Source organism: Taudactylus pleione, unplaced genomic scaffold, assembly GCF_031769625.1.
Source record: "Taudactylus pleione unplaced genomic scaffold, aTauple2 ptg000481l, whole genome shotgun sequence".
Classification (NCBI taxonomy): domain Eukaryota; kingdom Metazoa; phylum Chordata; class Amphibia; order Anura; family Myobatrachidae; genus Taudactylus; species Taudactylus pleione.
The window spans coordinates 755,209-782,837 of record NW_028284883.1 but is presented as its reverse complement, the minus strand read 5'-3'; the positions used below and the strand labels follow the sequence as shown (position 1 = coordinate 782,837).

The window sequence follows — 27,629 nt, the reverse complement described above, 5'->3', positions numbered from 1 at the left end:
CTGGACCCAGCTGGAATGACTAGAGAGGCTGCAGGTGGTTTTGCTGCTGACCTCAGCTTGCTGGCAGGGGTTAACAACAGGGTGTATTGTTACTCCAGCTCTGGTGTTGCATGCAGGCATCATATTCATCAGTTTGCAGGGAGGAGGTAGTTTGAAGTCAGATTATGTGCAGTATTCCAATGCGGTTTGGCCTTGTATAACTTGGAGATCAGACACCTTTATGCTCTTATAAAGAAAACAAGTTAACATTTCAAGATTATGCAGTAAAGCCTAGTTGTTCCAAGATATGAATATGCTGAAAGTAACTTAATCAAGTATACTGTATATAGAACATGCAGCTAAAACACGTATGAATTCTGTTCCCATCCATTCCTCCCAATATGGACCACTGGTAGAATCAGAGCTTAGACATGTGGGATGCCTAGCTGCATATTAATCATACCATACATACTATCAGTACTGCACCCTGTTAGCAGAGACAGAATTGCACTCACCTGCTGAAAATGGCATCAGGGCATTGTTGTTCTTAAATTTCCCATTTTCATCCAGAAAATTGTTTGGGTTAAAATCCTTTGGGTTATTGAACTGGGTCTTGTCATAGTGTGCTCCTGTCAGTAATGGGAGAAACATGGTTCCCTGGTGGTGTGAAGAAATTAGAAGAGATCACTAGTTAGAATATTTTATTGTATCATTTCCTATAGTTGATTTTCCAAACTGACTTTTACCTTACGGAATGTATAATTGCGAATCTCAGTGTCCTTGATTAGCTCATGTGGAAGACTCAATGGAGTTACATCAGCATATCGCTGAACCTCATGTATAAAAGCTTTAGTATAAGGCATCTTATGTCTGTCCTCATAAGTGGGAGAACAACAACCAATGACATCATCAATCTCTTGGTAGACCTTCTCTGTGGACACAGAATATGACACAACAATATTTTAAGAAACCTTCATTTTGAGAATCTTATCAATACAACATAGCAAAACGTGCGTCGGCCCACTTTCTAGAGGGAGTCCCTGTGCGCACCGGTGCTCCTTACACCACAGACATTAGCCTCAGACTTATATAACCTCTCTCCGCAGTTCTGCTGACAAGTACTGTGTCTCTTTTGTCTTCTACTTGACTCTCATCAGCTGCCATCTATGTGTCTCAATCCTGCAATGCTATGGCAACAGGGTGAGCACACTGCCCGCATCTGACAGCAGAGATAGTACCTTTTTGTGTCTTCTCTGTGCCTTGGGGCAGGGACTCTCATTTCCAGCCCAATGCAATTAGTAAGACTGGGAAAAGTAGATCTCTGCTCCTCTAAGTACATAGGTACTATTCATTTCTCAGCATTCTCTATCCGGGGTCATTATTATAATACATATTGAGGGATGCCTCATGCAATTAATAGTGACATCCGTGGTGTTATTGCATCTTTTAAGCAGCGATTTATATTGTTATTAATGATTGCTACTTGTGATTTTTCTTTATTATATTTTTTGACTGCATTTAATCATATTTTTTAACATAATACGACACTGCATTATATTGTACTTATATGATAACATATTTTTCCTTATGTATTAGGTGACAATGGCTGATATTCAGGTGTGGTATATATTTTTAATTGTCTTAAGATTTACTGACACTTAGCAATTTGGATCCAGCAGTGGCTGCATAGTGTGTCTTTCTGCACATAACAGATGGATTATTATGCAGTATAAAGATCAATTGCTGCTATATACTGACAAAAAACATTTTTTCTGATTTTCTGTGCTACTTGCATACTAATTAAATGCCATTTGATTTGATGTGTATATGTATTTGCATATAATGTGGTTTATGTATACATAATTAATATCTTGCACCGTATTAATATTTATTATTGTGGCCAATTTTGGAATTAATTATATATTTATTGCACTCTGCACTTTATATTTAACAATAGTTGTGGTTTTTCCTGTTTGTATGGTTGCACTTTTGTATTTTGTACACACCAGATGGACTACTATGCATTAGCACTTTAATACTAATGCTGCTATTTGTGTCTTACTTATTAATTTAAACATTTATCGTATCCCATATATACCTTACATGTGTATTGTTTTTTACATACCCATACGGCATACACACACCTTTTCATTTACTATCTATTTGTCATCTACCATTTGTCTACTTATTAAAACATATAGACAACCCTAGAGAATATATGAGTACATTCCACAGCATTTAGCTGTGTTATTTTACCTCTTTATCAAGGAGTTTATAATTAATTTTTTTTTTTTTGGGTCCACTTATTTTAAGTGCTTTAATAAAAGTTAATTTTTAATATAATTTACGACTTAGTGTGCCTCTAATGAGGGAGTTTTCTTCTTTTGTCTTTTCAATATAAGCATATTACTCCCAGGGAGCACCTAGTCATTTACTTCAGACGTTGGAATTTTTCCGAAATCATTTTTTATTATTTTGCGAATATATCATTCACCTTCTGTGCTGCGTTCTTCTCCCGCCATTCCCCTTCCCCTCATATTCAATACAAAATAGACACATCTCTTGTACTTGGTACTTACCAGCTATATTGGGGTGTTTTAAGAGAAGTAAAAAGAGGTAACAGAGTGTATTGCCCACTGTCTCAGTCCCAGCAAAGATCAAGATCATGATGCTCATCAACAAAGTGTTGTGGTTATAATAGGAGGCATTGTTTTTCTTTTCCTAAAGTAGGTACAGTAAATTGTATTTTGATGAAAAGGGAGGATACAGTGGTTAATAAGAGATATATAGAGGGTTATGGATTAGCAGGAATAATTGGGTGGTACACCTTGAAAATCATAACAATGTTGACCACCTAGTGTAATTTAATCTACATATTTTTTTGTCTGCCTAAAAGGCACAACACACAACTGGAGACCTGTATTGGAAGACACACAACCTTTCCAAATTCATTTTCATTGACAAAACAAAAGAACAATTTGGAAAAATAATTTTATACCATGTTACACCTTGATTAGGGTAAATGAGCAAGTCATATGGAAATCTGCCTTTTATAGTAAATCAACATTCAATAAATTATATAAAAAAATTTCCCCACATATTGATTCAACAGACCAGTTAGTCCTTCTAAAAGATATTAACACAGAAGTCCTGATATTAAGTAGAATTCAATACCAGTAGTTGGATGAAAGCACACTGTTGAGAAGTTAGGAAAAATTACAAATTAGATATTTTTATTATTTCATTTTCCTTATTCGTGTTCCCAAAAAATGTGAAATCAGTGTTAAATTTTAGATTGACACAACAGAGCATCATAACACCAAGGACAGGGTTGTTTTGAAGATCTAGAATTCTATCTCCATTTGGCTTTGGGGCAGAGCATTCAACTATCATTGCTGTCAAATATATATCCTTCTTTTGGTAAGCTACTGTATATGGACTCATTGATTGCAGTATCTGCTGCCACAACTTCTGCAAACATGCGGAACATGTGTTCCAGTCACATAGCTACTCTGAACTGGCACATGTCCACAAAAGTGCACATGCAGCACAAAAGCAAATACCTTTTCCAGAAACAGAAGAGGAAGAAAGTAAATATAAATGGTAAATGACTGTATAGGTTATATTATCTGATTTTACATTTCATTATTCATGTGCCCATACCACACCACTCATTTCTGCCACTGACAGACAAAAGAATGGGGTGATCCCACTAGTAATGATTAGCTGACAGTGTCAGTACACTTTGTCTATGTATCTTTTGGAATACCCAATGCTGACCTGACCCTAATTATTTTGGACAGAGAATATAGATTTTGGTGCCCCATAGTTTGGAAAATATATTATGATATGATATTCTGATATTCATAAAAACACCAAAAAAAATATTTAACTTGAAATTACAACACTTATCTGATTCTAACTATTTTGTGAGCTTTCAATTTTGCAAAACAAACGCAGAAAATCATTAGTGTATCAATCGTCCAGTGCAGTTCCCTCAATTGCTAACAGTGCGAAGCTATCCAAACATTCTTTGGATATTGTAGATCATAGTTTAGTTTTAATTACTTTACTTTTTGTAAAAGAACATTCTCCAAATGCTACCCGCATTGGCAGTACATGAAGAGTCACAGTTACATGTGGACATATATAGATATAATCTATACCTACATACAGTACATAGTTTAGTATATTGACAGCATCAGAAATGCCTTTATTGTGGGTTAGAATAGACAAGTTTAATAAATCGCTTTGTATTTATTGTCCAGATTCTTTGTAAATTAATGGGTAGCAAAGCTGGGCTTTTTACAGACAGAGAACAAGACGATTTACAGTCAAGAAATCTCTCAGACAAGCAACACATCTGTGTAAATGTGGCATTACTGACACATCATATTATGATACTTTGACGAATGTGCATAACAATATCTGGCCCTGGCCAAAACATTGCTCCTTACGCATTTCCTTCAAAAGGACTTCTTATTGTCTTCATACAGACCCTATTGTAGACTAAAAATAAATGCAACACCAAGCTTTTATTTGTGGGTGGATTTTACGGTGTTATATTGAAATAAAAAGTTGGGGTATTACCTGGTAGGTATTCATGGAGTTTCAAAAAAGGCCATTGCTGCTACCAGGGAAGGTTAGTAGTGTTGTGTATGATCTTTACCTAAGATATTCAGGATGTAGTTGGCATCCTGGTGCACAGAATGCCGATGCTCATAATTCTGGTGCTTGAATCTTGACAGGAGTCAGAATTCCGGCTTGGGATCCGGGTGGCTGCAATCCCGATGCTAAGTATTAAGGTTAGGTTTATGGTAAGGGGCTAGGGTTAGGCACAGTGGAGAGGGATAGGGTTAGACTGTGTGAGAGGAAGGTTAGGTTTAGGCTGTGGAAGGGGAGGTTAGGGTTAGGCTGCATGAAAGGTGGGTTAGGGTGAGGGTTATATTACTTACCTGCAGGCATCAGGATTTTAACTGTCAGGATTCCAGTGCCAGGATCACGTACCCAACCCTGATATTCATGTTAACATAAAGGAGATGTTCAAAGGGGGAATGAGGCATTGCTGATGTCTTTTGTGTTGTAACGTGTGCCTGGTGCTATATGGCTATCTGCTCCACAGAGCTCTAACATAGGGCCAACCACTTCCGAACAGAAATGCTGGAACTTCCATCTGGATTACATACTGTATGCACAGAACTCCCTCCTTGGTTGTCACTCTATGCAGCTGCATACCTAGAGCATCTAAAGAGCCGTCCTTGGAAATTCCACATGGTATACTGTATGTATTCATTTTTCCAACACCTCTTAGTTTTACATTTTATTTGAACAGGGAATTCTTTACCTACTGTTTTGCTATTTAACTGTATTATGAACTCACCAAATAAAGGATAATAATAATAATAATAATAATAATAATAATGTTATAAAAAGTGATCACATATCCATAGCTATTATTTACTGACACTACTTTGTGATGCTTGAAATACTGGGCAATGTCATGGGGATTGTAGATCAAACTTGCTGTTTTTTTATTGTTGTTTCCTCTCCTCTCCTTTCCTCTCCTGAATCTTGGCATTGCCCATAGAGGGTGGGGCTATAATGATGCAGTTTGCAGAGCCCCCTATCCCCCCCATTTTACTAGGAAATGGATGAGATGGCACACTCTGCTGGAAGACTGGGACTGCCTAAAATGTGCAATTCTCTCAAACAATCTGAAAGAGCAGGTGAGTGTGTAGTAGGAGTACTGTAATTACAATAGTTCTTTTCTGTTTTAAGCACACACATTTACATTTCAGGTTTTAGACACAGGTGTACAGTTTTATGCAATTAATAAAAATATTATATTCTATTGAAGATTGAAATATAGATCAATACTGCTGACTTGTGTGGTACCCAATATTTTATCATAGTAAGGTAGAAAAAGGTAAAGTGCAGGTCTAATTTCAGGAACAGATCTAGAGGGGGATTATCAGTGTGATTGCCACCACACACACTTTCCCCTCAGCAGCACCAGACTCCCTCCCCAGCCAAGCACACGCTGCTATGAAGGACTGTGGAGGGTCCAAGGAGGCTGCTGGCTGCATATGGTAGTGGGCCATAGCACTGATCACTCCCCACCCTCTAATTCACATCTCTAATTATGTATAAACTGTTGGAAATGATGTGTGCAGGTGTTGATACGGCAGAGATATAGGCACACTCAAACGGATGACTCAAACTATGAACAGCTCAGTTACTTAACCAGTGGTGTTGGTTTATTAAAAAATAACAGGTTCAACTGTTTTCACTGTTATATGTACACTGGTTATGGAGTGAATCTAATAGGGATGAGTGGGTTCAGATTTCCGAAATCCGAATTCCACCCAGCCCCCCCGATCCATGCCAGGATCCAAGTCAGGCTCGGGTTTTCCCGCCTGGCTCAGATCTGAAATCGAGGCAAAATGTCATCATCCCACTATCGGATTCTCATGGGTTTTGGATTCTATAAAAGGTCCCGTGATCGCCGCCAGTTTTCATTCATGCTGTGAGTTATGAGGGAGCTGGGAGCTGTGTGTTAGACGGATTGTTATAAAAATAGAGAATAATAAAGTACTGCTGGCTACTGTGAAGAGGGAGGGAGGAAGCTATTGCTGATGCTGACCATAGGTGCTGGCTGGCTGGCTACTGTTTTCCATATACAATATATAGGGGCTGGCTGGTTACTGTTGTCCTTATCCATATAGGGACTGGCTGCTGTCCTGACCATGCTGTGTTGTCCAGGGGCTGTCCTGTCTGCTGTAGGGGTATGCTCTTACAAATAATTTTTACAGGGGGTGCCCTGTCTGCTGTAGGGGTATGCTCTTACAAATAATTTTTACAGGGGCTGCCCTGTCTGCTGTAGGGGTATGCTTATACAAACATTTTTTACTGGGGCTGCCCTGTCTGCTGTAGGGGTACGCTCATACAAATAATTTTTATAGGGGCTGACCTGTCTGTTGTAGGGGTATGCTCATACAAATAATTGGGTTTACAGTGGTGCAGTCACCATGCCTCTGCGGAAAGACCAGGAGGTCTGAAATGCATTAGGCTGGGGCACTGGACCTTTGGATGCTTGTGGTGCTGGATGTCTCGTACTGACCTGTGAATACTAACATTGGGTTTTCGGGATCTTAAAGCCTGCTTACTTGCTGTACATCATCTGTCCATGTTAGAACTGATAACAGCCTAGAAGCAAGAAGTTCCAGGGGGATTTTCACCCCATTTGGTGATTGATATGCTTTTTCAATTGTTTTTAATGTGTTCTGGAGTAATAAAGTGTAATTTTTCTTTTAAACAGTGTTGCACTATTTTTGTTCTCTATTTACTGTTGAGGAACCACTCATTTATGCATTTGATTTGGTGAAATACAAAGGAGGTGTAAAAATCAATTTCTTACATCCATCTAATTAAGAAAAAGTCCAAGACCGTAACTATTTGGATTTGAATGGAAACATTGCAGCAATACCATTCTGTATGGAACTTGCCTGATTAAAGGGGCCTATCCACTAGGCGACCTGAAAGACTGAACTACTAACATTCAGACCTTCAGGTTGCCGAGGTGCGGTGCCTGCACTGAATAGCGTTCACTGAATGCCATTCAGTAAAGGAGACCGACTTCCTATCTCTGAACATGCCGAACCTGATGATCGTCATAAGGTTGACGGGCATGTTCAGTAGATAGTCGGGGTCGGCAAGGACCCAGTGTGCACGCGCATCGCTGGTCTTTGCCGGCTATCCATTACACAACTTTCTGCACAATGCAACTAAGACCTCCTGGTTTTGATCAAATCGTGCAAAAATTTGTGTGATGGATAGGCCCCTTAACTATGTATGTCAGGGAACTTTTTTACCTTTTACCCCAAAATATATTTAGATACGCTGACGTTACCCCTTTGATTTGAAAGGAAGGAAATCCTATTATAGTGCCCCCATATAATGCCCCTGTAGTAGTGCCCCCATAGTTATGCCTCGGTAGCAGTGCCCCATATAATGCCCATGTAGCAGTGCACCCATATAGTGCTCCTATAGAAGTGCCCCCATATAGTGCCCCTGTAGCAGTGCCCCCATATAGTGCCCCTGTAGCAGTGCCCCATATAGTGCCCCTGTAGAAGTGCCTCCATATAGTGCCCCTGTAGCAGTGCCCCCATATAATGCCCCTGTAGCAGTGCCCCCATATAGTGCCGCTTGTAAAAAAAAACAACAGAAAAACACCTTAATCCCCGCTCCTGCATCCGCCGCCATCCTGTCCGCCCGGCTGTTCCTCAGCACTATGGGAGAGACGTCATGATGTCTCTCCCATAGTGCACATGGAGAGAGCCAGAGGCTGGAGTTCAGAATAGAACTCCAGCCTCCGTCTAACGCAGTGCTGCATGGAAGGAGCCGGGTGCCAGCTGGTAATCACATCTCAGCGGGTGTCCGGCTTAGAGACTCCCTGCGGCACCATGCTGGAGGTCACTGGTGCCGCACCCGGCGCCAGTGACCTCCATTCCTGGGGGTAATGGACGGACAGCCGGGCATGCAATGATTAATATGCATGCCCAGCTGTCCATCCATTACCCCCAGTAATTAAATATTTACCCCATTTGGGGTAATTTACCCCTGTTCCCTGACCAGTGATGTATGTCATGGAGGATTTACCTTGATATTTTAACTCTATCTGTAAGGTCTGTGTAAAGCCATCTGAGCACCTACTATTGAACATTTATTTTGATTCAGGATTGCAATAGAAGGCAAATATGTTACTTAGTAAATTTACCCCCAGGTGAACAGATGGACACCACCCCATCATCACTTACTGAAATCCTGTTACACACATGTGTAACAGGAATGAAAATTTGGTACCCAGTTGCCGTACACACACTCAGCAACAAAGGAAGACAAAACTTGTGTGATTCCACAATACTAACACAGGGTTTTAGACAATAAAATATGACATTTTAAAAACAAGCATTGTGCTTGGGTGTGCACCAATTGTTAATTTTTGTATGTTAATGATATTGAGGTTGGAGCGGTTGTATGTAAATCTTAAGTAAGTACTGTATTATAAGGTGTTAAAGGAGGGACATTCATATGACATCTAATAACAGGATGGTACCTTCTCCATTTTGATCAGGAAACAGTCTACAAAATCCCTTGGGTTATTCCTGTCCAAAGTCTTCATATTGTGTTCCACTCTTTTCCTGATATGATCCATCATAAATATATAATTCTTTTTGAGTTGCTTATGAGGTCCTGGTATGTAATTCATGAACTCTGGATAGATGTTGTACAACTAAATAAACAAGACACAAACTCAGAGATTTTTGATAAACTGAGTCATAGAAAACACACGACTACACATACACATGTGAAAACCATCCACATTCCCCACCGCTGCCACCATCCACTTCCACCATAGTCACTTTCTTCCATTTACACCACATGACATACTCAACAACACCAACACTAAGTTGCTACCTAGTTGTTTAAACCACAGTGGTACAGTAGTTAATATATTGTGGAATTAATCTAACACTTTTTATTATATTAAATATTGAATTATTTCCTCTTTGGTATTGAGAAAGTACGTACCAGTCCCCAAGGATTACTCATGATTTTGAAGCTCTCCAGGACACAATGCACACGTTTTTGGAAATCTTCATCTTGGTAGTCAAACCGTTCCCCAAACAGGATAGAGCAAATTACATTAGACACAGAGCTGTGTAATTGATGTTTGGGATCTAACAAGGAACCTAAGACATAAATAGCAGTTAAGAAAAAAAATAGAAAATAAAAATCAAAGGAAGTAGACCAAGAAATTCATAAACAGTTATATTATGGATATTTTATTAATGCTAAATATGGAGTGTATTTTTCTGTTTATTTTGTCATTTGAAATAGACTCCTACCATTGAATTCCAAAAAAAGATGAAAGAACTGTTGGTCATTGCCCTGGTGGATGGGGTGAACTCCAAATATAAATATCAATTTTAATTTTTGAAAAACACTCTATTACACCCATTTTCTATTATCTTCCTAAGGATCTGAAGTCACTACACAATCCACCTGGAATACTAACTACAGTATCTTTGGTGTAGGTTCTTTAACTTCTGACTTTTCAATTTGATCACTACTAATTGATCACTACTAATTGCTGGACTTTTCAATTAGAATCCTTAACAGAACCTGGCTGGGCTCTGCCTCAGGTTAGAGATGACATAACACTTCTCTCAAGTGTTACCAATAATCTTCAGTACCTATGACTCATAGGTAGTTTGCTGCTTCCAGTGTTGTTTCAACTCCATTGATTGGTCTCCTCGACAGCAGCACATCCAAACCCACATTTCCATCGGTGGTGTTTCAGGCAGAGTCCTCATACCAGCTAAGCACTCTATCACAGTGGCAACCAACTACACTGGGCCATGACCTGGGTCCTCAATGAGTAAAGTTCATATTCTCCTGTGAGGATTCCTGTAAAGTCTATTGGGATGTCTTAGACTCTGCACTAGAGCATAATGTGCATGTGTGTAATCTGATATACTCACTGTCTGGTTTTGAGCTCCAATGTATCTACTCTGTGTACCCCATTGCATGCTATGCACTGTTCCCAAAGTGCCAACTCATATATGCCTCTCATTGCATGCTGCATGGTGTTCCCACAGTGCCAACAGTGCCTCTCCTTGCATGCTATGCACTGTTCCCACAGTACCAACACATCTGTGCCTCTCATTGCACACTTCACACTGTTCCCAGTGTCAACATATTTGTGCATCTGTTCCCACAATGCCAACACCCCTGTGTACCTTATTATATGCTATGCACTCTACAAACAGTGCCAACATATCTGTGTACCATATAACACATTACCAGACTACCAAATCTCAGCGTTTTGCAGCTATACCCCTGTTGGCGCGTTCCCCCATAATAGCAAAATCCCAAGGCTTCACAGCCCCTGAGTTTATTAAAGTCAGGATAGAGAAAATGGGAATAAAGGGGGTAAGGTGCGCTCTACCTGGGTGTAGTGATAAAAGCTGTTGTATTAACATGGGTGAGTATGGTGTGGGGTGACTGGGTATAGAGCGAGTGTTGCACTGCTCATCAGTGTAAATGGGAATGGTGCTGTGGTGATAATGGTGTGATGGGAATGGGAATGAGGATGGAACTGATGGAAATGAAAGTGAAAGTGAAAATGAAAGTGAAAATTAAACCAGCCAGACACAGATGTGGGGGTCAATTCTTTTATTGGAGTAGTCACAGTGCTGCTACAATGAGATCCTGGGCAGGTGGGGGAGGCGTGTTGATGGATAGGGATGAGACTGGGGAGGTAGGTGGACCCTGTCAGGGGGCTCCTTGCCATGCCGTTCAGTGACCAGCACATCACCCCTGCTGGACCTGTGGTTGTGTCAGGAGGTGGCGGGATGTGGAGAGTGGGTCGGAGCACCAGGGCAGCATCCCACGTGTAGGTGAGAGTCTCAGTGTTACTTACCTGCCGGTAGGTTTTGTGGTGAGAGGGGGGTGTCTACATTGCAGCCGTTGAAGGAAAGGTGGTATCTGCAGAATGTCGGTGAGCAAAGTCAAATAGAATGCTGGTGGGTCTGCGGGTGCATGACTCTGCTATTGGTTGGAGGTCACCAGACGTGAGGTGGTCAGCAACTAGCATGTGCAACTGGTGGGATTGGTTAGCTGCTGGGTCCCCTGTGGCTGGTCCTGATGCCTCTGGTTTTGCAGAGCCACTGGCATGGGTGGGGGAGCTGCTAGGAGACTGGATGCAGGTGTGTGGTCTGGGACCACCCCTGGGGAAGGGGGTGGTCTGCCCAGCACACTTGGTTAGGCCTGCTGGGGAGGCTGGTCTGAGGTGGAGCAGTCTTCAGGGTAGTAGGGGCAGTCCCAGGATATAGGGGCTGGGGGTTGGCAGTCTTCAGGGTGGGAGGTGTTGCAAGGGGTGGAGTGTATGGGGTGAGTGTGTATCTAATGTTGTGGAAGTGGGAGAGTGGGTGGGGGGGCAGGGGTTGGGTGGTTTTGTACGGATTATGTGTGAAGGTGGTGGATTGGAATAGGGTGTGGAGATGGTGGGGTGTGTGGAGGATGTACACTAGTGGGACAGAAGATGGGGGGTTGTGTACATTTAAGGGGGTGTAAGAGATTATTTTGTGATGACAGATTTGATTTCATTATCAATGTTGAGTCCTCTGGGTGTCAGGGTTTTGAGCGTGAATATCCACCTAAGTTCCTCTTTGTTGAGGATTCTGGTGTGATCTCTGCCTCTCCAGTTTTTCTGTATATGTTTGATCCCTATGAAGCTGGTGCCTTGTGTGTTGCTGTTGTGATATTCTTTGTAGTGTATGGGTATGCTGTGGTTCTCTGTTTGGTGATGTTTCTCAGGTGTTTGGCGATTCTGGTTTTCAGTGGTCTGATGGTCCTACCTATGTATTGTTTATTGCATGGGCATTGTATGAGGTATATTACATTGTTGGTATTGCATGTAATGTGTTCCTTAATTTTGTATGTGTTGGCCGTCTGTGTGGATGAGAATATTGTGGTGGGTGTGGTGTTTCTGTATCAATGTGACACCGTTGGTGCATGTGCCACAATGGAAGAATCCCCTGGTGAGTTTGGAGTTGTCTAGAGTGCTTTGTGTCTGGATAGGGGGGATGTGATTGAAAACGAGCTTGTTGTGGATGTTGGGGGCCTTGCAGTAGATCACTTTGGGTTTTAGGTAGGATACCTGTGAGTTGTGCGTCTTCCCTTAGTAAGTGCCAGTGTTTGTTGATAATAACTTTTATTTGTGTCGCCTGGGTGTTGAATTGTGTGATGAAGGGGATGTGGTTCTGTGTGTTTTGTGGTCGTTGTTTGTATTCTAAAAGAGGTTTCCTATCTGCTCATCCTATTGGGGTGAGTGTGACTTCTAAGGTGTCTGGTTTATATGCTTTTTCCATGAATTGTTGTTTTAAGTGCCGTTGCTTGTTCTTGATAGTGAGTTTTGTGCAGTTGCGTCTGATGCACTTGAACTATCCTGTGGGGATGTTGTTGAGCCAGGAGGGGTGATGACCACTGCTGGAGATAATGTAACTGTTGACAATGGATTTTTGGAAGGTCTTGGTGTGTATCTGGTGATTGTCGATGTATATTTCTAGGTCAAGAAAGTTAACGAAGGATTAACTGTAGTTGGTCGTGAACTTGAGGTTTCTGTCATTGTTGTTGATGTGTTGAATGAAGTCGAGGAGTGTGTGTAGGGGACCCATCCAGAAGCAGAGGACGTTGTCTATGTATCTGGTCCATAGGACCAAGTTCGCGTCCCAGCCATGACCTGTCCATATGTGGGAGTCCTTCCAACTGCTCATGAACAGGTCAGCATAACTATGCACAATTTTGGTCCCCATAGCGGTCCCGGTCCTCAGCAGGAGGAAGTCCCCATTAAACCAAAAGTACTTGTGTGTGAGTATGTATTCTATGCCCTGGAAGATGAATGCAATCTGTTCTGGTTCTAGTGTGTCATCCTGATTGAGATGGTTTCTGATGCTGTCAAGTCCCTGTTCATGGTTGATGATTATGTAGAGTGATGTGACGTCGCTAGTGACTAGCCAGTGGTCATCACCCCAGGTGGTGTCTTCAAGTATTTTCAGTATGTGTGTCATGTCCTGTAGGTGTGAGCATTGGCATTTGACATATGGTTGGAGGTAGTGGTCGATATATTGTGATAGATTTGATGAGATGGAATTGATACTGGAAATAATGGGTCTGCCTGGTGGGTTTGTTGTGCTTTTGTGTATCTTGGGGAGATAGTACAATATGGGTATGACAGGGTTTGGGTTATGGATGAAGTTGTATTCCTGCTTGTTGAGGATACCTGTACCTAATCCAGTCAGTAACATACGTCTGAGTGTTTTGTTGAACTTCAGGTCAGATTTGAGTGTCTTGTATGTGTCTTTGTCCTGGAGGATGCAGTGTAATTCAGCAATGTAGTTGGTTTGAGGGTACGGCTACTGAGGTTGAAAATACCTTTGCTGGTGGAATGTGTGGGATTGGTCAATGTTTGGGTTTTGGTGGTTTGTCCGCCTCTGCATCCTCGTCTCGTTAGTCTAACTTGCATTTTGGTCTGTTTGGGGTGTTCCTGGGGGGTGGTTGTAGGCAGGCATGGTTGCCTCCAGATCTAAAAAATGGTGTGACCATTGTTTGTCTGTGTGAATGGGTGTACATGGAGGTGGGGGAGGTTGCTGTGGTAGTTGGATCTTAACTTGTATGGCATCTATTTGTGTTGTTTGCTCTGGTGCCCCTCTGAATGTGTTGACCCACCCTTCGTTGAGTGACTGTCTGACTAAGTGTTCGTAGTGTTCGGTCTCAGATGGGTCCTTTATTTCATGATTGCTGAATGATGTGTTGTAGTCTGAATCTTGTTCCTGGTTGTTTGTGTCATCCTCAGTGTTGCATATGAATGATGGGTTCCTTGTGTTGTGAATCTTGGACATGTATTGTTGGATATACTGTAGGTGGATATTCATGCTCAAAACCCTGACACCCAGAGGACTCAACATTGACAAATGAAGTCAAATCTGTCATCACAAAATAATCTCTTACATCCCCTCAAATGTACACAAACTCCCCCATCTTCTGCCCCACTAGTGTACATCCTCCACACACCCCAACATCTCCACACCCTATTCCAACCCACCGCCCCCACACATCACCCATACAAATCCACCCAACCCCTGCCCTCTCACCCCCTCCCCTTCCACAACATTAGATACACACTCACCCCATACATCCCACCCCTCACAACACCCCCCACCCTGAAGACTGCCCATCCCCAGCCCCTATATCCACAAACCCACCATCATACGTACATCCACCTCCCCTACCATACCATACCCAATCCAATATCACTACCCACCCTTCTAACCCCAGGCCCTCATACCCACACACCATGACAGACAGAGACACCACATGCACCAACACAAAACCATTCCTATTCTACCCACACACACCCAAAAACATATGACCAGCACCCAATTCCCAATTGCCACAGACCACCTCGTCCACCTGCCGTGTCCTCATCTCCGCCTATCCTCATTACCAACCATACCAACACCACCTCACATTACCCCTCACGGCCATTGCACCACAACATAACCACCCCCCTCCCCGTACACACATTCAGCAGCCTGTTCCACACACACCCATGACAGATACTCCCATTCTGCCCGCACAACACCCCCACCCCCTGCCCCCTTCCCGTATGCACACCTACAGCCCGTTCCATAGACACCCATGAGAAGTTACTCCCATCCTGCCTGCACAACAGTTGCCCACACCATGGATGTGATGCACACCACTCACCAGGGTACCCTGCCCCGCCCCAACACTGTCTGCCAATGAATGAAACTTTATTTGAACCTAAGATATTTTCCTTTTCCCTATTCACTCTAGCGCTCTCTCATTCAAGCCGGGCTGACACTTTTCCTCTGCAATACTTATTTAGTAACAGAGGACAAATACAGTCAGGAGCGGAGACAGCAGAGGCGCTCAACCTGTTGTTTCCCTGGTAGTTCTGGTTCACTCCTCTCTCATCCCTTATTCGCTGTAATATACAAGATAAGGGACAGTAGAAGGTATGACGCAGCTTGACACCGGGCTATACTTATTTCCTACCACCTATTGATTTACTCCATTGTGTTTTGTTTATATCTATTAGACCTTACCATACGTTACACTGCAGTAGATGTATTTTCATCAGTCTCCACACGTTTTCAGTGTGTGGTCATTTTTTACCGGTTTCTGTATAGTATCATAATACAGGTTTTCACATATGTGACCCTTCTGGGTTAATAATATCTATATCTCTGTTGTTTATGTTGTGATGGGATAGAAATTATTAGGAATCTATCAATGTCCTTAATTCATTGCATGATTAACCTTCGGTTTACAGATGTGAGTTTAGGACACTGTGAAGCATTAAGCAGTTCTTATTTACCTCTGACGAGGATATACCAATTTGGATTCTCTGTATATATGACATTGGCTCTCACATACAGCTGTTTTGATCCCTGGCTACATTACCTGTACACTCCCAATGAGATTCTATGATTAAACTAATTTCATGGGTCAGGAATGTGATATATTTTTTCTGGTTCCCCCGGGAAATATATCTTGAATGATTTTTCTGACTATTGTAGTTTATATAAGGAACCAGGGAATAATATTTTCGCTAATTGCTTGTTAAATGTGGTATTGTCTTGTATGTGTGATTTGTGATCATATGGTATGTCCATGATCCTGGGTAACAATAGTGTATAATTTTTATACACTTTTATAAGTATCTATTAAAAGTTATGTATTAATACAGTTCATTATTTATTGTTACTAATTCTACTTTTCAGTTAATTACTTACTATTAAAACATTTGTTTTACTGCATTTTTTATCCTCTGCTACAGTCAGTATGTGGTTATAAACATGATTGTACTGTAATTGAAACACATATGGTGCTGCTGAAATCACAACGTGTACGCATAGTGCATTCCACCACTAAAATATAATACTATTCTTTGGTAGGCTACATATTTAACACTGGAGTACAATATAGAACACAGTATTCTATTTTGCTGAATATATCCCTTATGTGGATTGATTACATCATTAAGAATAATAACCAACATTTGCACTGCCTAATATTATAATCATAACAACTTTTTTTGTCTCTTAATAACTCCATTACCAAACTCGCATTTTTTTTCAGAGGAAAATTGCAATAATTTGTGCGCAACCCTTGAGGGTGTGAAGTGGTAGAGAAAATCTTTATTCAAAGATAAAAATTAAGGACCACAGTACATAACCCCATGGACACCCCCTAAATGACTTATTAGGCATGTGCAAGTTTTCAATTAGCTTAATTGGCCCAATAATTCCGTAATTTTTGGGTGTTAAAAAATTAGACTCAAATCAAAACCTCCATCACTTTCCTTATGTCCACTGACAGCCTTCTATATGGTCCAACGAAAGTGTCACTTTTTTGTGGTCCAAGATTTGTGGTCCACTTTATCATGCACTTCTCCCTACTCATATTTTTTGAAAATTTGCACACCCTGACTGCAACTAGCACGAGTTGGCATTTCTAATTGGATTTTCATGTTTCTTGGGAACGAGCATTCGGGAAAAGTGTGTGAGTTTTAAGTAACAAACTCACACTTGCAAATTCACACCTATTTGCATTGACCCCTTAGGGCTCTATTTACTACAATCCACAGTGTGATATTTCCGACTAAACTTGCATTGCAAATTTAGTAAATATCATATGGATGTACTAACATCCGAATGCAGGGACAGAGGTTGTGATAAAGCTCTTTACCTGCGAATCACCCTTCACATACTTTTCAATGTATTTTCCGCAATAAATACAGAAGTATGTGTCTGCACATGTACCGCAGGCTGCTGCACCCCCACCACCGTGATCGCCCCCCCCAGCAATTGCACACACATCACCACCTTGTGACCCCCCCTTCCCCCAATTTCCACTTGCCTCCAGTGGTCGGTGCTATGGTGAAGCACTCTGGGGCTCCGATCAGTTGGTCTTCCAGCTACTAAACTGTGACCCTTCTCAGCTGTTCTATGCAGCAGCTGACCAGGGTCACAGTGCAGGAGGCGGGAGACCAGCTGACTGGAGTCCCAGAGGACATCATCAGAACATCGATCACTGGCCCTGGAACCAGATAAGTGTTTTTTTTGCAATGATCAGCTTGTGGTCTATTTAGAACACACAGCTGATTAATGGGGCCCAGATCCCAACTCTGCTCTGTCTGTTAGACCTTGGATAACACCATCTCCAGGTTGTGTTATTATTACAGGGCTTCCCCTGGTATTTTTACACAATTTATTTTTAGTAAATCTCAGCCAGATCGCATTTCCCATTACAATTATGAGACATGTGATCTGCTTACGAAAAATATGCGAAAATTAGGGTTTGAAGTATAATTTTACAATTCTACTCCAACTGCCCTTTAGAAAATGTATGTGATACTAAAATAATGTGAAAAAGGAGTGCAAACACTCATTTTCACTTTATTTTAGAAAAAATAATGTTAATTAAGAGAGCCCTTAGTGCGAAAACTACTTACATAAATATAGTGGTGATTGTACTTTATTTGGATTAACTTTATTCCTAAAGAATCACCCACAGTGTCATAAAGAGCACTTACTAAGCTACTATGAAAGAATTACCAAGCTGTAACAGTCACCAGTCACTAAAATAAGATCACATAATTTAGTCATGTGCATCCCTTTTTTCACAAAAAAGATTGATCAGCCCACAATAATTGTTACAGAGAATTATTTGATAACATTGTACTAGTTTAATAACAAGGACTGAAATTAATTACTTGGGGGCGACTTTATCATAGCGACCATTCATAAAATTATGCAAAAACTGAAGTTTCTGTATAATTCTATCTATCACCGCTGGGATCGGGATGAATGACCGCAGGAACAATGTCTGGTGGTTCAAATCCAGATGCCGGAAGACCAGCAGCAGTGAAGATCCCAACAGGTAAATATATTAACTATACCTAACCCTCTGCCCCCCTAACCCTAACCCTCCCTTTGGGGAGACTAACCCTTACCTACCCCCTAGTGCTTAACCCTAATACCCCCCTGTAAGTGCCTAAACCTAACACCCCTCACCACAGTCTAAACCTCACCTTCCATGGGGGGTGCCTAACCCTAACCTCTCCCCAGGGGTGCCTAACCCTAACCCCCCTTTCTCTAGCCTAACCCTAACCCTCCAGGGGTGGTTCCTAACCCTAAGTCCCCCCTGGGAGCCCCTAACCTAACCCGCCCTCCCATGCCAGCCGCCGGCTTACCTTCGTTTGGCATGCCGGGGGCATAGGGTTCCCGCCATTGGGATAATGATAGGTGTTGGGATTTCGATGCCTATCATTAGTCCCCTGTCAGGATTGCACAGTCAGAAGCCGGCGGACGGCATTTTGACCGCCGGCTTCCTGTCTGCATACCATCACCGCTATGTAACATTATCCTAATGCTGGAGATTTCACAAATATAGAGTAGCAAAGTCTTTATTAATGCAGGATACTGTACTAGGGTATATATTAGTGCAGAACAGTGGCAATGTTTAACAAGTGTGACTATCTGATTCCCATTGGTAACTGTCGGCCAAGCTATATTTCATGCAGCCAGTCGGCAAGGTCAGTTTTATTTTGATACTTTGGGCTTTGCAACATACTGTTTATCATGTATGAATGTACTTATGTAACCTATATCAGAAAACATCTGAAATGAGACTGTGGTTCAATGTATGATTGTGATATAGAGTTACCCTCATTATATAGTTCTGTGCTCATGTACATTACCATTGGTTTTTCTTAGAAAATCAATGAGAAACCCGGCCTCCTCCTTTATCCGCTCCTCAATGCTACGTTTTCCCATACCGAAATTACTCAGCGTTACCAGGGTAAAACTCCGTAGCTCCTTCCACTTCTCACCGTTACTGAATGCCATATCTGTAGAAAACAGAGGATATTACTCCATAAATCTACATTAATATCAAATACAAAACATATAAGTATTGTGCTAAATTGTACATAACATGTACTATATATTTATCTTGGCTGAAAGATTTTCTCCAAAACACGCATGTATTAATTAATAAATGTAATTGTATGTTTTATTCCATTAAAAAGTTACATATTAAAATCACCTGCATTAATTAACAAGAAAAATGTAAATACAAATCAGCAATACAAAAACAGAAATGCCCTTATTTTGCGCTATGATGTAAATGCTGCACCTCAAGTTGAACCCCTGTTAGTGGAAACAAATAATTCTAAAAATATAAAAAATACTTAGAGGGCACAAATCACTTAAATGTCTTTCATAATACCAATTGAAAAGGGAGGATTTCAGACATTTAATGGTTCAGAATTCACACCAATAAAATGTCCAATAGGATTCCTTTATAGGAAAATCTCATTCACGACAAGTCACTTTGTCTCTTTAATGTATTGGACCGACACAAGTGTTGTTTTATTTGATATTCCATAGGCTCCAAATTAATTTTTCTAAAAAAGACCCACTCACCAAAAAGACACCCAAAAAATGGCCCAATGGCCCACTGTTAGATATGATAAACAATGAATTTATTAAAATTTCTTGTCTATTTGACATAAAAAGTTTTTTATACATAAAAACTGCTAAAAAAATGTATTAATGATTATAACAGAAGAAGGCAATGTATATCCTGCTGTTAACCCATCCAGGGCCTGAATCTCAATAGGCAGGTTTCTCCCTTCTGATAAATGAAATAATTCACTATCCAACTCATTTCATCCATTAGGAATTCATCAGGGGTATATATATATATCTTAAATTGAAGAATAAACATAAACAAATAAAAGAGTGAACAAATAAAGGTGCTGGGTCTTATTATAAAAAAAGTGCCTATGGTATCAAATTTATCATACATACTAAAATTGGAAAATACACATGATCCAGTAGAAAATTAGCAAAGTATTGTCCCTAAGATGGACCTATACATTGAAAAAATGTCCATCATATAATGCAATCTCAAAGAACATTAATCACAATTTATATATCATTCCTTAATAATTTAAATATAATTTATCACATAATATAATCAAAACATCATTCTGCATAATTATATCCTTATCCTGTTTTTTACAGAATTCATCATATACGGTATATATACCAATAGTGAATTTACAAATTTCATCATTTATATGCCAATCGTAAATTTATAAAGTTATCTTTAACTGCAAACTATGTGACCATTATTATATACCAATAACAAATTTATAGAGTAACCTTAAGCTAAAAACTGAGTAACCAATATTAAGTATAGCATAATTATAATACAATCATTAAATAACCAGGATTGTACTGGAAAAGTTCAATAGATATCAATGTACTTACTAATCAGTTGAAGAAGATTCACAGACTGTGATGTGTTCTGATCCCAGGATCAAACTATAATGAAGTGCTTACTCTATCCCCCCTTATAACCTCAAATGGGATTGATGTCCCTTCCTGTCATAAATCCACTACCAAGGAATATAATTCCCTTTAATCCTTATTACCAGTGTCCTTAATTCCCCCTTCAACTTCTTGACTATTATACTAACTCTTACCCTAAATATCAATGTGAAAAAAAGAGTTTTCCAAGTGAAAAATCACTTAATTACAATAACATGCCTCAGTACCAAGTGTTTCTGGGATACTCACCTTTCCGGGTTAGTCACCTGGCAACTGGCATGCTTGCGTGTCAAAAGCATAAACATTGCGTGTCAGCAATCAAAGCTGCTCACAGGTCCAGGGATATTGCCCGGTAACAAGTGAGCTTAACTTCCCGCTACTAGCGAGAGCTCCCAGTCCTGGGATTGTAACCCGCAAACTGGTAAGCTTGCGTTCCAGAAGCCATCTTTCTAATGCTAGTGTGTCAGCTAAGATTATTCACCCGGCCATCGGTGAGCTTGACATCCGCAACTCACGGGAACATCCAATTCTAGGATGGTAACCTGGCAACCTGTACGCTTGCGTTCCAGCAGCCATAATTAAATTGCTGGAAGCTGGCACACTAACGTAAGGGCTCCTAATTGACAGATTGTTTCCACGGCTATAGATAATTTATTACTGCAGCTCCCAGAGACTTACAGTTCTGGGTTAATAACCCAGCACAAATAAACTTGTCTTCCAGCAGCTATAGCAAGATCACCGGAGACAAGAAAAAAATAAATATGAATAATAAATAAATAAAAATAAATATAAAATTGAGGGCTAATTCGTGTATCAGTATTTTTACAGTGATATAAACTAGGCACCTCATCAAACATAAGTGCTCTCATAAATTCTATATTTCGGCTAATCATAAGTGCTCTCATAAATCCAATAATCCGGCTACCAATTAAATACCTAATTAGATAAAGTGCACAAAAATGAATCTAAGTGCACATAATATATAAATTTTACACTTAATTTTAATGTGATTAATTCCATTATTATTACTTACATTTTACTATACTTCCACCTATAAATTTAGTCAAGAAGGTTTCCAATACAATCACTGATTTCACAAATATCATGATGATACATAAAGTAATCACTCATTTGACTAGCCTACTAAATAAAGACCCAACTATCAATATATACCTATAGAAAGGAAACTATATCTTTATTCTCATTAAGGCCATTGGGGGCCAATGAATTTAAATATAAATCCAATATGTTTCCCTTTTTGAGAGCAAAAGCTCCCTACTACTAGCTCCTACTACTAGTTAATATCACTGAAAAAATACTGATACACTTACAGTTTGCCGGGTTACCATCCTAGAACTTGATGTTCCCACGAGTTGCGGGAAGTCAAGCTCACCACTGGCCAAGTGATTAATCTTAGCTGACAAGCTCGCATTAGAAAGATGGCTGCTGGAATGCAAGCTTACCAGTTTCCGGGTTACTATCTCGGGACTGGGAGCTCGCACGAGTCGCGGGAAGTTAAGCTCACTTGTTACCGGGCAATATCCCTGGACCTTTGAGCAGCTTTGATTGCTGACACACAATGTTTATGCTTTTGACACGCAAGCATGCTAGTTGCCGGGTGACTAACACGGAAATGTGAGTATCTCAGATACACTTGGTACTAAGGCACGTTATTGTAATTAAGTGATTTTTCACTTGGGAGACTATTTTTTCACATTGATATTTAGGGTAAGAGTTAGTAAAATAGTCAAGAAGTTGAAGGGGGAATTAAGGACACTGGTAATAAGGATTAAAGGGAGCTATATCCATTGGTAGTGGATTTATGACAGGAAGGAACATCAATCCCATTTGAGGATATAAAGAGGGATAGAGTAAGCACTTCATTATAACTAGAGATGTGCACCGACCCTCGTGTTTTGGTTTTGGATCTGGATCCCCCTTGTTTTGGATATGGATTGGTTTTGCCAAAACCTCACCTCTGTGTTTTGATTTCGTGTTTTGGTTTTGGACTTGGATTTTTTCTTAAAAAATCATAAAAACAGCTAAAATCACATAAAATGGGCCTGATTTTGTTCCTATAGTATAACTAACCTCAATAACATTTGTTTCCAGTAATTTCCTATAAATTTTGACCACCTCACAATATTATTTGCTTCATCTAGTTAAGGTCAAAATATTGCATCCAGCTAGCTGGCTGACTAAGCTAAGTGACACAGTGGGTGGCAAAAAATGTGTCAGTTCAGTTTCTAATTTTCAACACGGATACAGTGTGTTATACAGTGTGGGTTGGATACACCAATAGTGCACTTACTGTGACAGCAGTGTCGGCAGAGTGGGGTTGCTGACGGTGTCCTCAGTACATGGAATGGCAGTGCTACGGTGCTGGCAGTGTCCTCAGTAAAGGGTACCAGTGATGTTGGCAGTGCAGCGGTGCCAGCAGTGACTTTAGTGCAGGTTTTCTGGCTGTGTCGGCAGTGCGGGGGTGCAGAGGTGTCTTAGTGCAGGTTTGCTGGCTGTGTCGGCAGTGCGGGGGTGCCAGCAGTGTCTTTAGTGCAGGTTTACTGGCTGTGTCGGCAGTGCGGGGGTGCCAGCTGTGTCTTAGTGCAGGTTTGCTGACTATGTTGGCAGTGCGGGGGTTGTTGGTGGTGCCTTCAGTACATGGAATGGCAGTGCTGCAGTGCTGGCAGTGTTCTCAGTGAAGGGTACCGGCAGTGTCGGCATAGCAGGGGTGCCAACGGTGTCCTCATTGCATGTTTGCTGACTGTGTTGGCAGTGCAGGGATGTTCTCAATGCAAGGTGATGGCAGTGTCGGTAGAGTGCGGGTTCCAGCGGTGTCCTCAGTGCAGGTTTGCTGACTGTGTTGGCAGTGCAGGGGTGCTAGTGGTGTCCTCAGTGTGGGAGTGTCTGCAGTGTCGGCAGTGTGGGGGTCACTGACGGTGTCCTCAGTATGTTGGGCAGCAGTGCATGAGTGTTGGCAGCGGTGGTGTCGGCAGTGGGTGATGCTGCCAGTGGGGATGCTGGTGGTGTCAGCAGCAGGGGGTGCCGGCAGTGTCAGGTGGTGGGGGATGGCGGGCACCATCTTCTTTTTCCCCTTTGTGCTGTTTTCAATGGCCTTAATGCTGATTGGCTGAGAGCAGTGACAGACGGCTCTCTCAGACAATCAGTGTTAAGCCCACTCAAAACAAAACCTCACGACTCGAAAGAGGGGTCACAAGGTTTTTACCTTGGGTGAGGGAGATTCGAGCTGCTCTCGGATCACCCCGGATCCCCGAAATTCGGGTGGGTTTGGATCTCTGAGATCCGAATCCGCTCATCTCTAATATAACTTGATCCTGGGATCAGAGCACATCACAGTCTGTGAAACTTCTTCAACTGATTAGTGTGTACATTGATATCTATTGAACTTTTCCAGTACAATCCTGGTTATTTAATGATTGTATTATAATTATGCTATACTTAATATTGGTTACTCAATTTGTAGCTTAAGATAACTCTATAAATTTATTATTGATATATAATAATGGTCACATAGTTTGCAGTTTAACATAACTAAATAAATTTACTATTGGCATATAAATGATGAAATTTGTAAATTCATTATTGATATATATATTGTATGATGAATTCTGTAAAAACCAGGATAAGGATATTATTATGCAGAATTATGTTTTGATTATATTATGTGATAAATAATATTTAACCTATTAAGGAATGATTTCCTATATTGATGTCAATTGTGATTAATCTTTTGTGAGATTGCATTATATGATGGTCATTTTTTCAATGTATAGGTCCATCATGGGACAATACTTTGCCAGTTTTCTACTGGATCATGTGTATTTTTCAATTTTGGCATGTACGATAATTTTAATACCATAGGCACTTTTTTATAATAAGACCCAGCACCTTTATTTGTTAACTCTTTTATTTGTTTATATGTATTCTTCATTTTAAGATATATATGCCCCTGATGAATTCCTAATGGATGAAACACATTGGGTTGTGAATTAATTCATTTATCAGAAGGGAGAAACCTGCCTATTGAGATTCAGGTCCTGTTTGGGTTAACAGCAGGATATACATTGCCTTCTTCTGTTAAAATCATTAAATAAATTGTGTAAGCAGTTTATATGTATAAAAAACTTTTTTATGTCAAATTTATTGTTTATCATATCTAACAGTGGGCCATTGGGCCATTTTTTGGTGTCTATTTGATGAGTGGGTCTTTTTAGAAAGATTAATTTTGAGCCTATGGAATCTACCATCATCTACACTGAAGTTGGTTCAATACATTAAAGAGAAAAAGTGACTTGTCGTGAATGAGCTTTTCCTATAAAGGAATCCTATCAGACATTTTATTGGAGTTAAGTTTGAACCATTAAACATCTGAAATCCTCCCTTTTCAATTGGTGTTAAAAAAATATTTAAGTAATTTGCGCTCTTTAAGTACTTTTAACAATTCAGCAATGGTAAAGATTAAAAAATAGTTGAATCATAAACTACTTCTCAAACTGATGCAGAAGTTTATATAGTATGATAATGGAAACACTGATATGACCGCACTGGTATGGGGAACAAAGAGACCCATTGTGGAGTCTTTGCCAGAATGACTGGCATGATATTGCTTTGCTCCTCTGGTCATTTGACGTATTAGTATAGTACTTGCTCCTGCACATACAGATACAATTGTGAGCCTTTAATATGCAAAGGAGTGATCAACTTACAATGCTCTATGTCCCAGTTTTAGCTGGCTCTGACAGAGCTGATGAGCATTTATTTGCAGGGGCTAGACAAACGAGTCTGTGATGTAAGGCTGTGATTGTTCAAACCCGTGCTGCCTGGGTGGCTGCTTGCAGGAAATGGACTGCATTCCTGGTGAGGTGGTATATAGTAGTGTGTGATGATACACTGCTCCTTTAAACATAGACTAACAAACTGTAAATTGGTTTTGGAAAACAATTAGCGGTCAGTCTTCCAAATTCCTCCTTCAGCGATCAAGTAGGAAGAACATCCTAAATACAGTACCTTCTCTAACATGTATCACTCCCATAGGGAGCTTTATAACTCTTTAAAACTCTTCAATCCCAATGAATGGAATAAAGAACTTTATCTGCAAGTCCAACATAGTGGAATCACCTCATTTTGTCTCCTCCTTCAGTTTCTTTAGCTGCTTTTCAGTAGTTTTTTTAAGGGAATCACCTGACTCAAACTGGCAGTGACTAAACTCACTTCATTAGTTACTAATTTAAATGGTTTCAGTATCTTGCATAACAGAGTGAGTATTCTCCACTGTCCAGGAACAAGGTACATTCCCTTTCCTCTCACTAAATCATGGCTTGCAGTGTAGGTTTGGTTGATTTTTTGCTGTTCCTTGAGGTGCTGAAGAATAAAAAAGTGGAATTCCATCTGGTTGCTACCTTTTGTTTCAGTTGATGGAATGGCAAATTGAACTGTTCTTGCAGCTGCTGCAATCTTTACATGAGGTTGCTGAATGATGAAAATGGCCAAAAATTTAAGGGGCATCAGACAGCATCTTGTGATGTGCCTGTCAATTAATAAAAAATCTGAACCATCAAGTTTATTGTGTGTGCAAAACTTGGTAGTAATGCTTGTATAATGTTACTTATGTTATCGGAAATGACAAATCCTGAAGAGATTCTTAGCCAGGTCAAATATTTTTCTATCACATTCCTAAGTTTTTCCAACAGGTTGACATTGGTATACCTTTTAGTGACAACAGTGATACAGAGAGTAGCGTGCCTGTTAATGAGCTGGCATTCGTTAGATACTGCTTCTGCTGCTGATGGTTATACATCCACAAAGTTTGCTGTCACAGTCATGTAATCTTTCATTTGACCAGTACTGTTTGTCCACATATCTGTAATTAAGTGGATAGTGGATATCATTGCATTTTCTAGGACAATAATAAGGTGTTTTTAATGTCCTGGTTTAGGCAAAGAATTTCTGTTCTGGTAAAATAAAATTGAGATTGAATTTGATAGAGAGAACACAAGACTTTAATTAACTGTCTAAAACCAGATGTATCGATGGCAGATATTGGACACAAATCTAATGCTAGTATAGACATCATTGCTTCCGTGATACACTCTGCAACTGGATGGCAGTTTTCCTACTTGCTTCCTCTCACAAAGGATTGTTTAACAGTCAATTGTTGTTTGAACTACTACTAGTATTACTGGTCCCCTTCTGGGATGAAGATACACCCCCAATAGCAGCAGCCCTAGCATACAAGGATTCTTCTGGGGGGAGGCAATCGGGAAGCCGACTGCCTAAATACCGGCAGCCGGCTTCCCGACTGTCTTATCCCGGCAAGGGTGAAATGCCGGGTGTCTAGATGTAGACGCCCGCATTTCCCCGACGCCGGGAGACCGGCGCCCGGCATCACAATCGTAGTGATGCCGGGCGCTGCGAGCGGACAGCCGCGGGGGGGAGGGTTAGGTTTAGGGCTCCTGGGGGGGACTTAGGGTTAGGCTAGGGGAAGGGAGGGTTAGGGTTAGGCTAGGGGAAGGGAGGGTTAGGGTTAGACACCCCCGGGGGGGACTTAGGGTTAGGCACCCCCCCGGGGGACTTAGGTTAAGGCAGCAGGGAAGGGGGTGGTTAGGGTTAGGCACTTAGAGGGGGGATTAGGGTTAGGCA

General features: G+C 40.8%; 1 protein-coding gene across 2 annotated transcripts in view; it reads right to left on the bottom strand.

Annotated features, from left to right (window-relative positions):
* Positions 1-21,281, bottom strand: part of LOC148502824 (cytochrome P450 2F2-like) — a 28,746-nt gene extending 7,465 nt beyond the window's left edge. Inside the window, exons 1-7 of one of the 2 annotated variants that reach the window (XM_088449267.1) lie at positions 21,222-21,281; positions 19,334-19,483; positions 9,571-9,731; positions 9,095-9,271; positions 2,559-2,700; positions 726-910; positions 495-636 (exon numbers count right to left, since the gene is read on the bottom strand). In XM_088449267.1, coding sequence (XP_088305393.1) covers positions 495-636; positions 726-910; positions 2,559-2,700; positions 9,095-9,271; positions 9,571-9,731; positions 19,334-19,481 — 955 coding nt within the window. In that variant the 5' untranslated portion in view covers positions 19,482-19,483; positions 21,222-21,281. Of the gene's footprint in view, positions 1-494; positions 637-725; positions 911-2,558; positions 2,701-9,094; positions 9,272-9,570; positions 9,732-19,333; positions 19,484-20,912; positions 21,104-21,221 lie in introns of those variants that run through there. The other variant, XM_088449266.1, reaches the window with a different exon arrangement.
* Between the last annotated feature and the right edge of the window lie 6,348 nt (positions 21,282-27,629).